Source organism: Mauremys reevesii, linkage group 8 (assembly GCF_016161935.1).
Source record: "Mauremys reevesii isolate NIE-2019 linkage group 8, ASM1616193v1, whole genome shotgun sequence".
NCBI classification, from domain to species: domain Eukaryota; kingdom Metazoa; phylum Chordata; order Testudines; family Geoemydidae; genus Mauremys; species Mauremys reevesii.
This window is the reverse complement of record NC_052630.1, coordinates 81653554-81671818: the sequence shown is the minus strand read 5'-3', so window position 1 is coordinate 81671818 and position 18265 is coordinate 81653554. Positions and strand designations below refer to the sequence as shown.

Sequence of the window (18265 nt, the reverse complement as noted above, 5' to 3'; positions counted from 1 at the left end):
CTTATCAACACCCTTCAATAAAAGAATCCACTATCCCAGAGATTCCTTAGAGAAGATATGTTTGCAATGGAGACTGCTTTGACCAATGGTGACTGCCTGATCCCCTCCTCACAGCAAGGATTTTTCCAGCAAACTGGAAGAAAGTATAAAAGAGGGGAAGTGACTTCATGACTTGGCCTCTCTCCCACCACATCTCAATACCTGGAAGCACATCTGCAAGACAAAGAATTTGAACTGGAGGGTTTGATCGCAGGCTATAAAAGGATCCAGTCTATGTATTGAAACTGTAACCTCCTGCACCATCTGTCAGGGTGAGAAAAGCTATTTGATTCAATGCTTGCTTAGATTAAAAGTTTAGGATTTAGAATGTGTGTTTCTGTTTTTATTTCTTAAAGTAACTATTTCTGACCTTTATGCCTATCACTTATAATCACTTAAAATCGATCTTTCTGTAATTAATAAATCTATTTTATATTTTACCTAAGACAGCGTGTTTTGGTTGAAGTGCTCAGGAAATCTCAACTCAGATTATCAAGGGCTGTTGCATGGCCACTACCCTTTTGTCAGAGTGGCCAACTAGGTAAGGAGCTTACACTGGCCAGTCTTCTGACCAGTGCCACCAAGTACAGTCCTGAGGTGCAAGGCTGCAGCTTCTCTATTGATGGTTCATGAGTGGCTGGGAGAAGCATTCATGTAACTTAGTTGGGTGTGTCCCTGCCTGTGGATGTCTGCATAAGTGCAATAGCTTTGTAGTGTGAGGGAAACCCCAGGCTGGTGGGTTTTGGAGGCTTGGTGGTCCCCTAATCCAGATAGCACCCCAGGGACCCCGTCACAGTCACTTAAGTAGTTGGCCTGATTTTCAAAAGTGCTGAGCCAGAAGGGTCTCTCAGTGAGAGAAATCAATGGGAGCTGTAAGATGCTCAGCATTCTTGAAAAATCAAATCATTTGCTTTAAATGCCTTCAGATGGATCTAAGATCCTAACTGTATGGGCCCATTATTGAAATGCTTGTCCTATGTTAATAGGTAATTACATGGTATGTTTTTGATTAATGGTTTTAAAAACAGTTCTATTTGTTACAATAATTTCTTGAATGAAAGTAAACATTAAACTATGCTAGCTCTAACTATAGCTGTGAAATTATTAAAAGGATTACACAATAATAAATATATTGGGCCTACCCTGAATTACAGAAACAGTTCCACAAGCCTTGGCCATGGCTCCAGAGTAAGCGATTAAACACACGGTTAAAAATACGGTATAAATGTAAACATTCAACGTCAGAAACTCTCCAGACACGTTGCAGAACAGCACGAACACTTGTCCTCACTATGTCCAAAACCTAGAAAAGAATATTTCAAGCAAATCAAAGCATTTAAAAAATCCAGGCATATATGACAAAATCTCAAAACCAAACATCTGTCCTTTCATTACACAGAAAAAATGGTAAGAGATAATTATCATATAGCATCATCACTTTAAATTTCAACAAGCTGCTTCACTTACTAACTCTGTTATGGCATCATTTTCCATCAAAACCATTTTGCAAAAAACAAAACAAGTTTTCATATTTATTGCATTAGTATCTCTCCCCTCACCTTTTCCAATACTAGCAAGTAAAAAAGATTGTTAAAACAAGTAAAAAGAGAAAGAGACAGACAGACACACACACACACACAGAGCTGATAAGGAGCCTTGTGATTAAGACCATCTTAAGCAATACTGAATACTTTAAAATTGGTTACCATGTTTAGAATACCCTCTACTTTATAAAAGAATAATCCTGAGAGGAGCTGAGCACCCACAGTCTACACCAGAGGTTGGCAACCTTTCAGAAGTGGTGTGCTCTAATTTAAGGTTTCACGTGCCAGTAATACATTTTAACATTTTTAGAAGGTCTCTTATATAGAACTAAACTATTGTTGTATGTAAAGTAAATAAGGTTTTTAAAATGTTTAAGAAGCTTCATTTAAAATTAATTTAAAATGCAGAGCCTCCCGGAGTGGTGGCGAGCACCCAGGCAGTGTGAGTGCCATTGAAAATAAGCTTGTGTGCCGCCTTTGGCACACATGCCATAGGTTGCCTACCCCTGGGCTACAATGACTTCAGTGTGTGTTGCAGGTGCTTAGCCCTGCTCAGAATCAAACCATAAGACACTAGTAAGACTGCCTTTTATGCAGGAAATAGTATGTCATAGCACTGAAGAAAAATCAGCATTAAGAGACATTTGAAAAGAAATGCTTTTAAAAAATGTAATATATTGTTAATCTGAATACTGTTTGTGGGGAGAAAGAAGAAAATTGGACATTTCTGTACAGTGTATAAGTTGGTCTCTCTGTCTAGTATACATCTTACCTTGATGTCTCATGTGTTTTTTTCTTCCATGCATACATACACCAGTAGACTATGGAGTAGGAAGTAGCTTATTAGAACATGATGTCCAATTCTGCTCTCCGATACACTTGTGTAACTCCCATTGAATTAAATGGGAGTTGTGTGTGGATATATTGGTGCAGAATTGCAACACAGAATGTGGGCTAAATCATGGCTATTAGATACTGCCTGTAACATGTTTTCTGAGAACGTATGTGTGATTTAAGTAGTATATAGGCCAGTGGTGGGCAACCTACGGCCCACAGGCCTCATGTGGCCCATCAGGGTAATCTGATTGTGGACTGTGAGACATGTTGCTGATGTTGACCGTCCGCAGGCATGGCTCCTGCAGCTCCCAGTAGCCGCGGTTCGCCGTTCCTGTGGGAGCTGCGGGAAGCAGCAGTCAGCATGTCCCTGCATCCCACCACTTCCTGCAGCTCCCATTGGCTGGGAATGGCAAAGCGTGGCCACTGGGAACTGCGGGCGGCCGTGCCTGCGGACAGTCCACATCAGCAAAATGTCTCACGGCCCACAATCAGATTACCCTGAAGGGCCGCATGCAGCCTCTGGACCACAGGTTGCCCACCACTGATATAGGCCTTGTGCTGAACAGAGGCAAATTTCACCCAAAAAGCATATTGCAGTTCATCAGACCCCAAAATGCCTACAGCATCACACAGAATAAAGCCTGTTAAAGTGGTTTTCTGAAAGGAGATGCCCCCAATGCTCAGCAAGTAAGATGGTATCCAAACCCTAAGATTCCTGACCAGGGAGTGACCAAGCAGAGAATTTAGCCATGGTAAGATGAGCTTTGTCTTTTTACTACACCAATGAGCATTGCTATTGAAGAGTCTTCTGGTCTCAGGCACATGGAGTGCATGTAGACTCACACTGAATACTTCTAGGGAGCAGCACCCAAATAAGAACTTCCAGGCATTGCACCAGGGCACAGCCATTTAGCTGCAACTACGTTAATTTCCCTGTGCAGAATGCGAATGCCCTTTTCTTTCTTTTCTTTTACACTAACACAACAAATCATTTAGATGTAACAGAACAAGGAGGTGAATAAACTGAGCAGTCAAAGACAGAGTGTGTGCCAGCGGTGGAAACAGCAGAAATTGTGCAAGCTGAGGTAATACAGCTGCTAAATGATCCTTGCAACACATCACTGATTGATGTTAGAGATTATGGCTATGTACAGGTGTTTGTATTTATCCAGAGCAAGGGTGGAGAAATCATTAAGAAGATATATCTGTTGGGGATAGACATTCTGAAAACCTAGCATATCTGGCGGATATTTCCTTCCCGTATTCTGGAATTTCCTAGCAATCCCAGAGCGCATGCCAGACAGTCCGAGTTTCTGTTCTAAAACTTCATAAAATTGCAGAGCTGCTTTTGAACTACATACTTATACTTTCAGAAATATTCTCTAACACTTGTTCTTTTTTGGCTTTACACCCCCACCCCCCATCCCCACCCTGCTAGAATATAAAACACTCTGCTCTCAGATCCACTAAAGCTTTGTACTCATATGTCACATTTGGAAATCCTTAGCTGCAATGTCAATCTCCAAGGTAAGCCATTTGTATAACTACTTCCCTAAGAATACCTATCTGCTTGAAGGGGATGAGGTTAAAAAGGTGCAGAAACGTAGAGCAAATCACTTCCCCTGCTGCCAAAATATCAAGAGCACACCAATGCTTCAGGTAGTATTAGTCTCCTAAGTCATCGAAGGTGTCTTCACATGAAGAAAGAAATCCATGTTTTCAGTACTGCATTTTATATTAATGACCGAGTGTCTTATCCTGACATACTTTACATGCCCCGGGTGCCACACAAGCATCAGTCAAAGAAAGCACAGGACCCACTAGCATGCTTTTTAAAACACCAGTTACAGGGGACGAACCAGCTGGAGTGATAAAGCCATAGCTAACATTAAACCGGATGGCTGCATCTCTTATAGTTGAAGAAGAAGAAAAAAAAAACAGGGGCAATTGAAAACTGTGTGGTCAATGAAATAGTATTCCCAGTCTGAGATACCTGTTAACATATTGGAGTGATGACACCATATCAAATCTAAGCACCCCCTTCACCCCACAAGAGGGGGTGTGCCCTCTGCCAGTGTTTCCCTTCATGGAGATTCCTTCCCTTTTTAGGGATAACCTTGTTGGGGTAGATGAAAGAGAATCCCCAAGATTCCGTGCAGAGGACCCACATCTCTGCTGCTGCTCTGACTTCCAGCAGATTTCCCCTCCCCCTACTCCTAGCAGCGTAGGTCAAAAGATCTATGCCAATGGTCCCCAACCTTTTCCGTGTGGCAGGTGCCGGACTGAGGACTATGGCCGCCAGACAAGCAGATGCCAAACTGCAACCGAGAAGCAGCAACGTTAAGAAGCATCGCCGCCAAAATGTCGCAGTGTCATCAAGAGGTGTCACCGCCGAATTGCTGCCGAAAATTTGACAGCTGCTTGTCCGGTGGCCAGTAGGTGGGCACACATAGATGCCCTGGCGGGAGCTAGGACACTTACAGGCACTGCGCTGGGGACCCTGATCTATGCTATCAAGGGCTCTTCCTAGCTACAGTTGCCCTGGGAACCCTGACCTTCCCCCGCAAAAGGGATCTCCGCTTCAGAGAAGACTGCAAAGTTTGGGGTCTGGGTTCCATTATCCTCCCTTCAGTGAAATGTACAGGAAAAAGATAATGTGCAATCTTGTCACGACCAGGTCATATGCGGCCAGACCTAGTAGTCAGAGCCAGAGTCCTGCAGTTATGAGACAGGAGTCGGCTAGGTTGGGATACAGGGAGATCAGAAGCAAGAGACAATCCGAAGATCAGAACCACGAGTCAGAGACCAGAGTCAGGGCAGGTGAGGATACCAGGGAGTCACGGGCAGGAAACAAATGAAGTCAGGAACCACAAGTCAGATGTCAGGAGTCAAGCCAGGTTGGAATGCCAGAAAAATCAAGCAGGAGCAGGGTTAGGGTTGCCAACTTTCTGATTGCAGAAAACCGAACACCTTTGTCCCGCCTGCTGCCCCTCCCTCACCCCTTCTCCAAGGCCCTGCCCCCACTCATTCAATCCCCTCCCCAACCCTCGCTTACTTGCACTGGGTTGGAGTGCAGGAAGGGGTGAGGGCTCCGGGGTGAGGCCAGAAATGAGGAGTTCAGAGTGCGGGAGGAGGCTGAGGGCTGGGGATTGGATTGCAAGGGGGAGTGAGGGCTCCGGCTGGAGGTGCGAGCTCTGATGCAGAGCCGAGAATGAGGGGGTTTGGAGTGCAAGGGGGGGCTCCATGCTGGAGCCAAAGGGTTCGAAGTGTGGGAGAGGGTGTAGTCTCTGGGAGGGAGTTTGGGTGTGGGACAGGGCTCAGGGCTGGGACATGGGATTGGGGTTTGGGAGGGGGTGCAGAGTGCAGGCTCCAGGCGGCGATTACCTCAGGCGGTTTCTGGAAGGGGCTGGCATGTCTGGCTCCAAGGGGGAAGGGCCAGGGATCTCCACACACTGCCCCATCTGCAGCCGCTGCCCCCACAGTTCCCATTGGCCTGGAACCACAGCCAATGGGAGCTGTGGAGCTGTCACTTTGGGCAGGGACAGCATGCAGAGCCCCCTGGCCACCTCTGCGCCTAGGAGCCAGAGAGGGGACATGCCAGCCGCCTCTGAGAGCCGGGCAGGGAGCCTGCCTTAGTCCTGCTGCACTGCTAAATGGACTCTTAATGGCGCAGTCCCTTTTTGACTGAGCGTTCCAGTCGAAAACCGGGTGCCTGGCAACCCTAAGCAGGGTGCAGGAGGCACAAGTCCCACAGTTCAGAGCAGGGTGGAGGCCAGTTGTTTGGACAACTTCCTGTTCCTGCTGCTGGGTTACATAGGGCTAGCAGGCCAATCAGCCAATTTGGGACTCCACAACTGGACCTCACACAGGGGCTGGGCTTTGTAAGTTTCAGGTAAGCTATTGCTAGCAGGCTGCAAGGTGGAGGGTTGGAGAGTGGCTGCTCCCATAAATCTTGCAGGCCCAGATTTGAGACCTGTGGGTCATGACAAATCTTCCCGCTCTTCCTATAACCCACCACTCCAACTGTGTAGATCTGCAGACCAGCAGAGAGGCCTCTGCGGGTTTGGTGAAAAATGGGGAAGAGTGCTGCTGAGGCAGCCAACTGTCCCTACTGCAAAGGATGGAGTAGGTCTATGCACTGGATCTTGGGGTAATGACCCCCCCCAAGTGCATTACAAACATGTAAGAGATAATCATTAGCAAAGGGTACTCAGCAGAGGGACCAATAGCTGTCAAATAATAAAATAATTCAGTCTCAATCAATGGTGACTGCTACTACTACAATGCATGCACTCTATACTTTTTTAAAAAATCTCTGCAGAAATGTGGATTTATGTTGCCACTTTATATAATTCCAAAAGACCTTTAATTAAGTTCACAGGTAACCTGCATTATCAAGTTCTCATCATGTCTTTGTCTCTATAAAGCTATACCAGTTTTATAAAACTATGCATAAATCTTCCATCTAATGTATGAACTTGAGGTCAAATGGTCAATTACATCACAATGGACATAAGAACGGCCGTACTGGGTCAGACCAAAGGTCCATCCAGCCCAGTATCCTGTCTACTGACAGTGGCCAATGCCAAGTGCCCCAGAGGGAGGTGAACCTAACAGGTAATGATCAAGTGATCTCTCTCCTGCCATCCATCTCCACCCTCTGACAAACAGCGGCTAGGGACACTATTCCTTACCCATCCTGCCTAATAGCCATTAATGGACTTAGCCTCCATGAATTTATCCAGTTCTCTTTTTAACATTGTTATAGTCCTAGCCTTCACAACCTCCTCAGGCAAGGAGTTCCACAAGTTGACTGTGCTGTATGAAGAAGAACTTCCTTTTATACGTTTTAAACCTGCTGCCCATTAATTTCATTTGGTGGCCCCTAGTTCTTGTATTATGGGAATAAGTACATAACTTTTCCGTATCTACTTTCTCCACATCACTCATGATTTTATATATCTCTTCACATCCCCCCTTAGTCTCCTCTTTTCCAAGCTGAAAACTCCTAGCCTCTTTAATCTCTCCTGATATGGGACCCATTCCAAACCCCTAATCATTTTAGTTGCCCTTCTCTGAACCTTTTCTAGTGCCAGTATATCTTTTTTGAGATGAGGAGACCACATCTGTATGCAGTAATCAAGATGTGGGTGTACCATGGATTTATATAAGGGCAGTAAGATATTCTCTATCTTATTCTCTATCCCCTTTTTAATGATTCTTACATCCAGTTTGCTTTTTTGACTGCCTCTGCACACTGCGTGGACGTCTTCAGAGAACTATCCACAATGACTCCAAGATCTTTTTCCTGATTCGTTTAGCTAAATTAGCCCCCATCATATTGTATGTATAGTCGGGGTTATTTTTTCCAATGAGCATTACTTTACATTTATCCACATTAAATTTCATTTGCCATTTTGTTGCCCAAGCACTTAGTTTTGTGAGATCTTTTTGAAGTTCTTCACAGTCTGCTTTGGTCTTAACTATCTTAAGCAGTTTAGTATCATCTGCAAACTTTGCCACCTCACTTTTTACCCCATTTAGGAATAAGTTGAATAGGACTGGTCCGAGGACTGACCCTTGGGGAACACCATTAGTTACCCCTCTCCATTCTGAAAATTTACCCTTTATTCCTACCCTTTGTTCCCTGACTTTTAACCAGTTCTAAATCCATGAAAGGACCTTCCCTTTTATCCCCCCGGTTAGATGGACAAGTTTTCTTAATAGCAGCTTGTCTGTGCCCAGATCCAAAAAACAGCGCAGGTAGTTTAATGTAGTATTCAGTACTACAGAGATTAAAAAATTTGAACATGAGACTGCAGATTTGGTAGGGGCAATTTGAAATGTGGTTACAACATATTTCTCCTGTTCCTTTATAATGATGTTTCACCCTTCCTAAAAACAATACATATTATATATAAAGTATTTTACTCAAAGTGCTTTCCACTGTTTTCTTAAAAAAAAAAGTTGGGAAACTGAGGCATACAGCAGGTTAAGTGACTTGCAAGTTCTTTTCAAGGGCAGAAAGAGAATCCAAATCTCCTGACTCCCCGTCCAGTGATATATTGACACAATCTCACCTATTCCCAAATCAAATTTCAGCTATTTTAAGGAAAAGAGATACTGGTTTACAAAGCTGAGATTGACTAGAATATGTCCATTTTTTAAAAATGGAGATTAAAAATGAAGCCATTAGCACACTATAAACAATAGCAGCACCCATCTACTACTTCTGTGAACTGGAGAATGCATTGTAGCAGGGTGGACCCCTGCTCATACCCTGAAGGGGTTAAAAACAGCCCTGGGAAGGGAATGTGGCTGGAGAAAGCAGCTTTTAAGCTGGGCTGATTGAAAAGTGGCTGCAGCTGGGCCATGCCCCAATCAGGCCCAGCTGGCCCCTATAAGAGGCAGAGAAGCCAGAAGCCTAAGACAGTCTTGCTCTGTATTCAGAGGGAGATGGGCCTGGCTGCAGGGAGCTAGACCGGGTACCTGAGTGGAGCAGGGCTGGGGAAAGGCAGAGGAGCTGGGGAGCTCCAGCCTGGAAAGCCCCAGGCTGCCGCCTAGCATTGGGCTAACAGGTACTGGGGATTGCAGAGGCAGCCCAGGGGTAGGCCAAAGCAGCAGGTCCAAACCCTCCTTGCCAGTGATGAATAGGCTGATACTGCAGTCTGCCCCAGGACGTGGGGCTAGACAATGACTGGCAGTAGCCATACACTGAGGCAAGGTGGGGATAGAGGGTGGGGGTTCCCTGAGAGAAAGGGGTTACTGCCAGGGGGCAGCACCCCATGTAAAAGGGCACCAGGATCCAGGGAGGGACTCAGGGCCAGGGAACAGGCGGATCACTGGCCTGCAGAGGGCGCTCCGTGCTGGAAACCAAGCTAATTCCCCGGAGTCACCAGCAGGAGGCGCCGCAGGGGTGAGTCCGACCCGTTACAAGCATGACCAGTAATACTAATCTTTTGTGGGAGTAAACTATTTGGCAAAAGAAGAGGAATAATTACCAGCATTTGTAAATTCAATTGAAGATTACAACATCGTTAATCTTTGTAGCTCTACCTCCAATTCACTGCCATGTCATTAACAAGCCATCTGCTAAGGTATTACACTCAAAGGGCCAAATTCAGACTCAGACACCCGATAGCTATATTCACTTCTTTTCTTTTGGTGGATGGGAGAGGGAGTTTGCTTCACAGGCTTCTTTGTACTAGAAGTGACAATTCTCTACTGTTTACTGTTCTAACAATCATTTTTTCCACAAGCTCACATTATTGACCCTCCAGCTGCAAGACCTCTCTCTCCCCCACATGTTGACTTGCATGTGGGGGGCAGGGATAGCTCAGTGGTTTGAGCATTGGCCTGCTAAACCCAGGATTGTGAGTTCAGTCCTTGAGGGGGCCACTTAGGGATCTGGGGCAAAATCAGTACTTGGTCCTGCTAGTGAAGGCAGGGGGCTGGACTCGATGATCTTTCAAGGTCCCTTCCAGTTCTAGGAGATTGGTGTATCTCCAATTATAAAAAAACCACACATGAGCTGTACAAGGTATACTCCAAATAACACCTGACACTATGCATACAATTCTACGCTAAGATACTAAAAAATGGATACCCAAAATTAGGCACCTCAATCCATATGTAGGATCCTCAACGAGTAACCATATTCTCAAGAATGGTGCACAAACAACTCCTATTGAACAATTACCTAATTTTAAACACCTGGTTTTGGAAATCTTATCCAATGGCCAGATTCTGACATTAGTTACACTGGTATAAATATGAACTAACACCATTAGCTGCAATGGAATTATTCTGTATATACAGTGGTGTCACTGACATAAGAACACACACGGTAGCCCATATTCTGACATCTCAAACTTTTCCATGGCAGTCACTTCTAAGTGCATGTTCATTACTTAATAGTATTTTCAAAGGTTGAAGTGTGCATCACTCACCTTTCGTTGCTTAACAGAGTCCAGTTTTATCAGCCAATATGAAGCCACATTTGTTTTATGGTATTTCCAATTATCCATAATCTGAATTAGTTGAAAAACAAAAGATAAAAACAAACATCTATAAAGAGTGGAATCTGACATTTCCAGCAAAAATATTACATTGGTAAAATACTTTAATTGTTTAAAAAACAATCCCAGCATTTTGTGTAAAAAATAATTAATTCTCTGTAAGAAATGGAAGAGTGTCTGCAAATTTAGGAAAAGAGGTAATGACTTTGAGCCAGATCCTGACCCCTGTTCTACCTGATCAGCCATTCTAGCAGTGCAAGCAAAAGCACGGGGGTGGGCATAGAGTTCAATATTATAGAACCATTGTTTATTCTAGTAAATATGCAGCTTTGTGCTTCACATAGGTCATTAGATGTACCTTTAAAATACCCTTCCTAATAATCATACAAAATGTATTTTTATTTTTCCTGGTTACATCTAACTATTAATGAACTATTAACATATCTTTTTAATTTCTTGCTATTCTGCACCTTTGGCTGTATTCCAGATCAGTATCTATTAACAATTTTGCCTCAAAGCCATCTAACACACCATCACTTTGTTATCTGACCTCTTCCAACCTTGAGATTTTTATTTTCCCATAGAAGTTTGCTAAGTGGCTTTACTGAGGACTTTGCAATAAGGAAGCATATTGTCATGCTTAATGTTATATCAAGACGTGCCACTCGATGGAGTACATTTTGAAGAAAATATTGAATATAAATACCGGTGAGTACATGCCATAAACAGATAGTTAAGGGTTAAGGTCTCTTTTACTTGTAAGGGTTAACAAGCTCAGTAAACCTGGCAAACACCTGACCAGAGGACCAATCAGGGGACAAGATACTTTCAAACCTCGGTGGAGGGAAGCCTTTGTTTGGGTTCTTTGGTTTTGGGGGTGTTCTCTCTTGGGATTAAGAGAGGCCAGACATACATCCAGGCTCTCCCAGCTTCCTGAAATATTCTCTTCTATTCAATATAGTGAGTATTAGAAAAGGCAGATTAGTCTTTTGATTGATTTCTGTATTTGCAAATGTGTGTTTTGCTGGAGAAATATTTTATTTTTGTTTGCTGTTACTGTGCTTAGGCTAGAAGAGGGTGGGGGGAGTCCCTTTAGTTTTTATAAGCTGTATACCCTGTAAGCATTTCCATCCTGATTTTACAGAGATAGTTTTTACTTTTCTTTCTTTAATTAAAGCTTTTCTTTTTAAGAACCTGATTGATTTCTTCCCTTGTTTGAGACCTCAGGGGATTAGTCTGACTCACCAGGAATAGGTGGGGGGGGAAAGAGGAGGGGCAAGGTGAATCCCTCTTTGTTTTAGATTCAAGGAGTGAATCAGTGTGGAGCCTCTCAAGGCAACCCAGGGAGGGGAAAGTCAGGGAGGGGAAAGGAGGGGGGAATGGTTAATTTCCCCTTGTGTTAAGATCCAAGGAGTTTGGATCTGTGTTCCCCAGGGAAAGTTTTGGGGGAACAGGAAGTGTACCAAAACACTATATTTTTTGGTTGGTGGCAGCAGTACCAGATCTAAACTAGGATTTAAGTTTAGAAGGATCCACGCAGGTCCCCATCTTTTGGATGCTAAAGTTCAAAGTGGGGAATAAACCAATGACAGTACAAGCACCCCAAGCGACAGGAAAAAAAAAAAGCTGCAATCAGCGGCACTTAGGCTGCTCTACCGCCGCCACTTCATTCTTCGGCAGCGGGTCCTTCCCTCCAAGAGGGACTCGCCGCTGAATTGCCACCGAAGACATGGCCCTGCCCCAGGCCCCCTGAATCCTCTGGGCGGCCTTGTTGGGAACAACCGAGAGCCAGTGTGGTTCAAAGCTGGTTTAGACATTACAGGTAGATGCTTCAAAAGCATCTAAGTCACTTGGGAGCCTAAGTCCCATTGACTTTCAATAGGACTCAGGCTCCTAAATCACTGAAGTGCTTTTGGAAATTTTACCCAGTATTATCACCCAAGTCAACCAATTTCCCAGGAGCAAAGCCAGAGATTCTGCCCAGCCTATTTGACACTAGGCTCATGGCAATCATGTTATATGGATTCACTTAATGTAGAAGGCAGGTTCTTCACTAGCTATGCTGTACAGTCAGTGAAGGTGTTTTAAAGGATCCGTGTGGCTCAAAAAGTCTCTCAGGCTCACAGCCCCATTCCATAGCGTATCCAGGGAGAAAATAGGAGCCTGTGAAGCTGAATTTTTGCATACTTACTCACATACACCTCAAATAGCAATTAGGAACAAAGGGAGCTCTCAAATTAGACTATAAAGGGAGCCTTTCCTATCACAGTAATTGGCCTAACAGGCCTTGCACTCCTCTTCAGTGATCAAGAATTAGGTGAGGCCCCACAGATACCAGGGAATTTTGTTTTTCAGATGGCCCGTAGATAGGCCCCTACCAAATTCATGGTCCATTTTGGTCAATTTTATGGTCATAGGATTTTTAAAATCATAAATTTCATGATTTCACCTATTTAAATCTGAAATTTCACAGTATTTTAATTGTAGGGGTCCTGACCCAAAAAGAAGTTGTGGTGGGGTCGCAAGGTTATTGTTGGGGGGGAAGGGGTTGTGGTACTGCTTCCCTTCCATCTGCACTGCTGGTGGTGGTGGCTCTGCCTTCAGAGCCAGGCAGCTGGAGAGAGGCAGCGACTGCTGACCAGGAGCCCAACTCTGAAAGCAGAGCCACTGCCAGCAGCAGCGCAGAAGTAAGGATCGCATGATATGGCATTGCCACCTTGACTTCTGTGCTGCTGCCTGCAGAGCTGGGCCCTCAGTCAGCAGCTGCCACTCTCCAGCTTCCCAGCTCTGAAGGCAGCAGCACAGAAGTAAGGGTGGCATGGTATGGCATCACCACCCTTACTTCTGTGCTGCTGCTGGTGGGGCACTGCCTTCAGAGCTGGTCATCTGGCCAACAGCCACTGGTCTCTGGCAGCCCAGCTCTGAAGGAAGTGCAGAAGTAAAGGTGGCAATAATGTGATTACTCCCATCCCCCAAAATAACCTTGCAACTCCCTTTTGGGTCAGGATCCCCAGTTTGAGAAATGTTGGTCTCCCCCCGTGAAATCTGTATAGTATAGGGTAAAAGCACGCAAAAGACTAGATTTCACAGGGGGAGACCAGATTTCATGGTCCGTGTTTTTCATGGCTGTGAATTTGGTAGGGTCCTACCCATAGACTGACCAACGTTTGTCACATGCCTGTGCTTCTGGGTCACACACTGGACTTAAGTCCTAGAGCTATAGTCAGTAGAGCTGCTTCAAACTCAGAATTTCCATTCTGTTTGAAATTCAGAAATTTTGAAAAAGTTTTTGTTTTCAGAAGGAAAACTGGAAATTTTGAAAATTCCCACAAAAAAAGTTTTAAAAAATTGTTTCAGAAATCTCTCTTTTATATGCAAGTTTGTGGGGTATCTTTGCCCTCTCAGAGAGGCTGGATTACTATATGAAGCCAGTATCAATGGCCATTCAGGATTTGCATGGCCCAGAAGGCAGTGGCCATTTCCAAATGGATAGTGTCTGGAGTCAGGAAGAGCTTTGCATACATCTTCATCATAACAAAGAAAACTGCCTGTGCAGCCCCTACCAATAACAATGAAAGCTGCTCAATTCCCCTGCAAGTGGACCCCTGACTGAACCAGAATACATTTGGTTTAATCTGCAACATGTTAACATGCGTATGTTACACCTTTGCCAGACAAGAGCAGAACACAACATTGCTATTTTGCTTTTTTCACTGTTAAACTGATGTTTATTTCTTTGCTCTTCGGCATTTTCAATGTTTTTCCAATCCGCACTTTGTCTCTCCCAGCATCTCTTCATATTTGGTACTATTTTCTTTTAAGATTCCCCTTTACTGTTTAGCATCAAGCACAGAATTCATGTCTTATTCTTCCACCTCCTTTCATATTCTTCTTTGTTACATGCCAACTACTAAGGCTCAGAAGAATGTTAGATAAAAGGAAAAGCCAAGCTGGCAAACTGAAGGAGCCAGCAAGGATGGAAATGGTATTCCTGGCACTTGTACTTAGGCTTCTACTTCACCTTACTGCATACCTTTCTGAGTTCCTTAGCATGCCTATTCAGGGGTAGTGATAAAACATGTCACAACCTGTATTCACATTCTATGAAAGATAACAATTAATTGTAACATTCTTCTGTGCTTACTTAAAAGTTTGCACTTTAACAGGACAAACCTCCACAATTATAAACTTAAGTTACTCAATCTTCCTAATTATAAATGTTTGTCACATTTTAGAAAGTCCTAAGAATGATTTCAGTGTTGTTCTTTTAAGGTCAGGTAGAATGTAGAAATCTGAGCTTTTGGAATCCTTTGATTTATGGATTCCATGAGCTATAAGGCCACAGGAGCTCATGAATCATTAGATGTGCATTTTATTTTCCCAAGTTCATAGGGGCTTAATATAAAACAGTAAGTGTCCTGTGATGCATCTTTCTCATTGATCGATACTTACATTTTCTATAATTAATTCTGCCTCTTCATCTGTTTTTCCTGGGAACTTGATCCTCATATCATTGAAAATGAACAATGTTTCTCTTGTCAATGCCTCTTCTTGCTCTTTTGTTCTCTATTGAAGCAAAGACTCAGTCAAAAATTGATATGGAATTGATTTAGTACAGAGTTAGTGATTTCATGTGTATCTTTTTTGTGAAAGATATTTTCATGGTAAAAAAATATTTATTCCCAAACAGAGGAAAATAAATAGATTTTTTTAAAAGAATGTAAACAGTATATGTATCTAATACATACACTCTATGTGTACATTAACATATATAAGTATTGACTAGAACTTGCAAAACACTGCAAGAGAAGTGAAGTCTGAAGGTAAATTTGTTTCAGACAGATGAGCAAAATCTGCTCTATATTTATGATATATCCCATTTAAAATATACAGTGCAAACACAATAAACTTAAATGTAACTATTATTTTATGAACAAAGAGGAGTCTCTATGCAGCCACTAACAAACAACCTCACAGAACTCTACCCCTGCACCTCCAAGGCGAGCTGAGACATCCCTTACTATCCAGTCCCGCATCTCAATTGAGCACAAGTTGCCAATCATGAAATCATACCAAACTTCCATGCACAGGTTCTGTAAATTAAAGGGTAAAATCCTGCTCAAGTCAATAAAAGTGTTGCCATTGACTTCATGGGGCCAGGATTTCAATCTCAAGTTATGAATGTTTTTGATCAATATTGAGATGAGCCTGTGTGACAGATAGCTAAGATTGTCTAAGATGTTCTAGTTCCCTCAGGATGGTGCTATAGGGTCAGAATTAAGGTTGTTTGTGATAGATAGATATTTCATAACTCTGCTTTTGCATACTTCTGAATGTTTGGAGGCTTGGAATGGGGCTTGATTTTATATTTGTTAAAAGGTGAACATTAATTTAGAATTTCCAGGCTTTCTAACATCTGTGGATTTTGAGGGAAGTACAGTCTTTATTCTCTTAAGGGCTTTTCTTGGCTGAATTAAATGATAGATACTTTAAAGCTTAACAAAATAATTTTGCCATATAATATATAATAATTTGGGTCTGAAATAAAGAGACATCTAATGCCTCTTGTTTATTTCTATTTATAATTCTGGGTTTGTAACTCAAGTATAGGTTGTTTTTCCATATTTAGTTTTCATATCTTTGATTTAAAAACCAAATGCATAATCTAATTAATGGTAATATAAATCACTAAAAACATAATTTCTTCTCACTATTCAAAGGGCTGATAAACATACCCTTTCCAAATAATTTATTTTGAGCATACTAAAAAGTTATGGATTATCCTTTTAAAATTTTTACTCTATCAGCAATATACGGTATATTATTCTTGACTGCAAAAACAATCATACAGTACTGTGCGTGGAACTCAGTCCATAAAGATATCATTAAATCTTTCCTACTGCTATTCTGTAAGTAACTTTATTTGCATGATTTTAAGGAATATGACCCCAGTTTTGTCACAGAAACAAGGATATTCTGTAATATAAGATCTCTGCCAGTAGTTAAAGCTTTCTCAATGAAAAAGTTAAGCTGGTTTCTTACTTATGTTTATTTAAGTGAGTAGCTCATTTTCAGTGGCATACTGTGACAGACTCATTTTAATGTCTCAGTAATTTGTATTTGATATAGATCAGAATTAATGTGAAGAGAGAAGTCTATACTAGCCCTGTAACAATAAATTCTCAGGGTATGTCTTCATGATAAAAAGGAGCTTTTTTAACCTCAAATTAGCTAATGTGAAGGGAAACATTCTTAACACTTTGTCTGTAGACATAGGTTAATACCTTTATAATCCAGTTAGTTGAATTTAAAATTGTTAAACTGTACGTACAAAAGATGGTCAGGGATATTTTACATCACATCAGCTAACTCAGTTTAAAAAAAAACAAACCTTTTTTCATCTTCAAGACAGAGCCCCAGAGGCAGCAGGCAACAAACTTCTTTCTAACATTTACTCACCCTAACCAAAATTTTTAATTTGGCAAGGTTAATTAGCATCCCAAAATAATTTCTCACAACAACAGACATTCCTCTGATAGGGAGAGTGATTGCATATGTGGACTGAAAGTGCCCATTTTAATTAACCTATCTCCAAAGGATTATTTGGGGGGTGAAAAGATATAAAGGGGACTGGAAAACAGGAATTGAAATGGTTTAGCTACAGCACTTAATATACTCCTGAATTAATTTGGGGACAGATCCCTGGGAACACCACTTTGGCACATGTGGGGCATGCAGCACATCACAGAAACCTGTAAGGAATAATGGAACTATGAAAGGGGAAACCAAAGAGGGTGATCTCAAATAGGCCGGACAGAGAGGGGAGAAATCCAACTCTAGGACTGTAAGGCTGTTACTACTACACTGCAACAAACCACAAAAAAAACAATGAACCTACCTATCTTAATTCCCGCCACGTGTAAAACTATATATGTGGTGAAAACCCTTTTAATCTGATCTTCCATTTATTCTTAAATACATCTTGTTTTTAGTTAGGCCACTTGAGCTTTAAGGCTTGTCTACTTGGGGATGCATTTCAAAATGGGGAAAAGCTTTGTCTTCATTTGGGGGGGAAGTGTGTTTTTACACTGAGACAGCTAATTGAAATTAGTTATCTCAATGTAAAATCCTAACAGACAAGGTCCTGTAGTTTTTAACTTTATATAGCTGGTTGAGGTAAATCCCAGGAGCGGATGGTATAGATTTTACCTCAGCTGGCTACATCAAGTTCAAAACTAGCTTTACCTTGTCAACTAGGTTTTTACACCAAGACAGGTTTCTCAATGTATACACATACCTCTTGTTGCAGGGAAGATATAGCCTAAGTCTTACTAATGCAAGCCCTGCTTTACTCCAATGCAATGTATCTATACAGGGGATTTATACTGATGTTGAAACACCAGCACAGTTCTGCCCGTGTAAAAATTCTTGGGTAGATAAGCCCTTATATTGTTTGGGAAATCAATAATTCCCAAATCATTCACATAGCCTGTCCTGGAGAAGAGAAAAAACGTCCATCTTTTAGACATAGTGCAGGAAGGGTGTTTGGAGCTCAGGATTCTCAATCACAAGGGCACAGACTAAGAGGTCTTTTCCCATAAATTGTGGTGTTTGCAGGGCTGCAATCTAATGGATGCACTGGAAACATGAAAGAATCACTGCAAGAGCTAATCTTAAGGAACATAAAGGTACAGCAGTCCAATACTCCTGAGATTCTATTAAAACACAAGCTACTTCAGTACCTCAGCATTTCTGACATTGTATCAAGAAAACTAGTAATGTAGTAGGAAAACTACTATTATACACCAAGATGACAACAGTACTGTG

General features: G+C 42.3%; 1 protein-coding gene and 1 long non-coding RNA gene across 16 annotated transcripts in view; one reads left to right on the top strand and one right to left on the bottom strand.

Moving 5' to 3' along the window:
- The window catches only part of TTLL7 (tubulin tyrosine ligase like 7), a 121369-nt gene that overhangs the window by 11444 nt on the left and 91660 nt on the right, over positions 1–18265 (bottom strand). For 11 of the 12 annotated variants that reach the window (XM_039483957.1, XM_039483958.1, XM_039483960.1 and 8 more), the window contains 3 exons: positions 14891–15004; positions 10370–10450; positions 1182–1342 (listed from right to left, as the gene is read on the bottom strand). In XM_039483957.1, coding sequence (XP_039339891.1) covers positions 1182–1342; positions 10370–10450; positions 14891–15004 — 356 coding nt within the window. The remainder of the gene's footprint in view (positions 1–1181; positions 1343–10369; positions 10451–14890; positions 15005–18265) is intronic. The other variant, XM_039483955.1, reaches the window with a different exon arrangement.
- The window catches only part of LOC120369998, a 32429-nt gene continuing 21157 nt past the window's right edge, over positions 6994–18265 (top strand). For 2 of the 4 annotated variants that reach the window (XR_005583553.1, XR_005583552.1), the window contains exons 1-2: positions 6994–7037; positions 11023–11146. This is a non-coding gene — a long non-coding RNA (uncharacterized LOC120369998). Of the gene's footprint in view, positions 7038–8945; positions 8999–11022; positions 11147–18265 lie in introns of those variants that run through there. The other 2 variants (XR_005583555.1, XR_005583554.1) reach the window with 2 other exon arrangements.